Consider the following 1,027-nt stretch of genomic DNA (forward strand, 5'->3'; position numbering starts at 1 on the left):
TCTTAAATAGAACAAATTTTTCTTTGACTTTTTGTATCTGAAGGATAAGCACGTCACAGGCACTTTATTTAAGACAAAATAATAACTGTTAGTAGTCATTTTTATTTGTATTTAAGTCTGAAAATCTTTCTAAGACCCCACCTCGAAGTCTACAATCTACTAGAGCTACACACTACTTTAAATATCGGCGGAAAAAACAAACAAACTCACGTTCTTCACAGCGTCTGCGTATTTCTGCTCGTTGAAGTAGTCGTAAAACGCGGCCATGTAGGACTCTTTGAAATTGGCCTTAAAATAAAAAAAAAGCAGGATTTAAAACCCAGAAAACTCATTTAGGAGAGGTGGAACCAGATAAACGAGCAGAGAGACGCACAGATTTGGACTTGGCCAGACTTCCGAGCGTCTGGATGGTCTTGGAGATGAGGGTGAGGGTCCGCGAGGTGGAGGGATCCGGGTGGTGTGGTCGCAGCTGGAACAGGTTGGGGGAGAGGATGGCCGGAGCGAAGAAACGCAGGAAGATGAAGCTGCTGACGGCCGTGTAGCGGACATCTTGGTCAACTGGAGAGCAGAGGAAAATAAAAACAAAACAAAACGTTTACTTCCTGTCTGAGCGCCGTGAGCCACGTAACGCTTTGTTTAGTCGAAACCACCACTGTTTCCAGTAAAGTTGGATTATCTGGTTGCTCAACAAGAAATCTGTTTTAGCTGGTTTGTTAAATCAAAACACACCAGCAGAGTTCATTTAAGCCTGCAGCAGCTTTAAAGACACATTTTATTTATTTATTAGAAATATAAARGTTTATAAACCTTCTCTTCAGCTACTGGCTGTATTTTTGTCTCTGTATGCTACTATTAGCTGATGTTTCTCTAGTTTCAGCTATAATAATGCTACTTTTAGCTTGTGTTTTTTTTTATTTTAGCTATTATTCTACATTTCTGTTTCGATTAGTTTTTAGCTGTAGCATCTATTTTACTACGTTTAGTTACCAGTTGGATAAACTTAGCTTTATTTTAGAGCATTTTAGAT

The 1,027-nt window shown here is 39.2% G+C and overlaps 1 protein-coding gene across 1 annotated transcript in view; it reads right to left on the reverse strand.

Annotated features, from left to right (window-relative positions):
* Nucleotides 1-210: 210 nt before the first annotated feature.
* The window catches only part of rasa3 (RAS p21 protein activator 3), a gene marked incomplete at its 3' end in the record, with an annotated part of 45,380 nt that continues 44,563 nt past the window's right edge, over nucleotides 211-1,027 (reverse strand). Inside the window, 2 exon segments of the mRNA XM_014003044.1 lie at nucleotides 211-288; nucleotides 374-558. Coding sequence (XP_013858498.1) covers nucleotides 211-288; nucleotides 374-558 — 263 coding nt within the window.

This window comes from Austrofundulus limnaeus, unplaced genomic scaffold (genome assembly GCF_001266775.1).
Source record: "Austrofundulus limnaeus strain Quisiro unplaced genomic scaffold, Austrofundulus_limnaeus-1.0 Scaffold16, whole genome shotgun sequence".
In the NCBI taxonomy this organism is placed as follows: domain Eukaryota; kingdom Metazoa; phylum Chordata; class Actinopteri; order Cyprinodontiformes; family Rivulidae; genus Austrofundulus; species Austrofundulus limnaeus.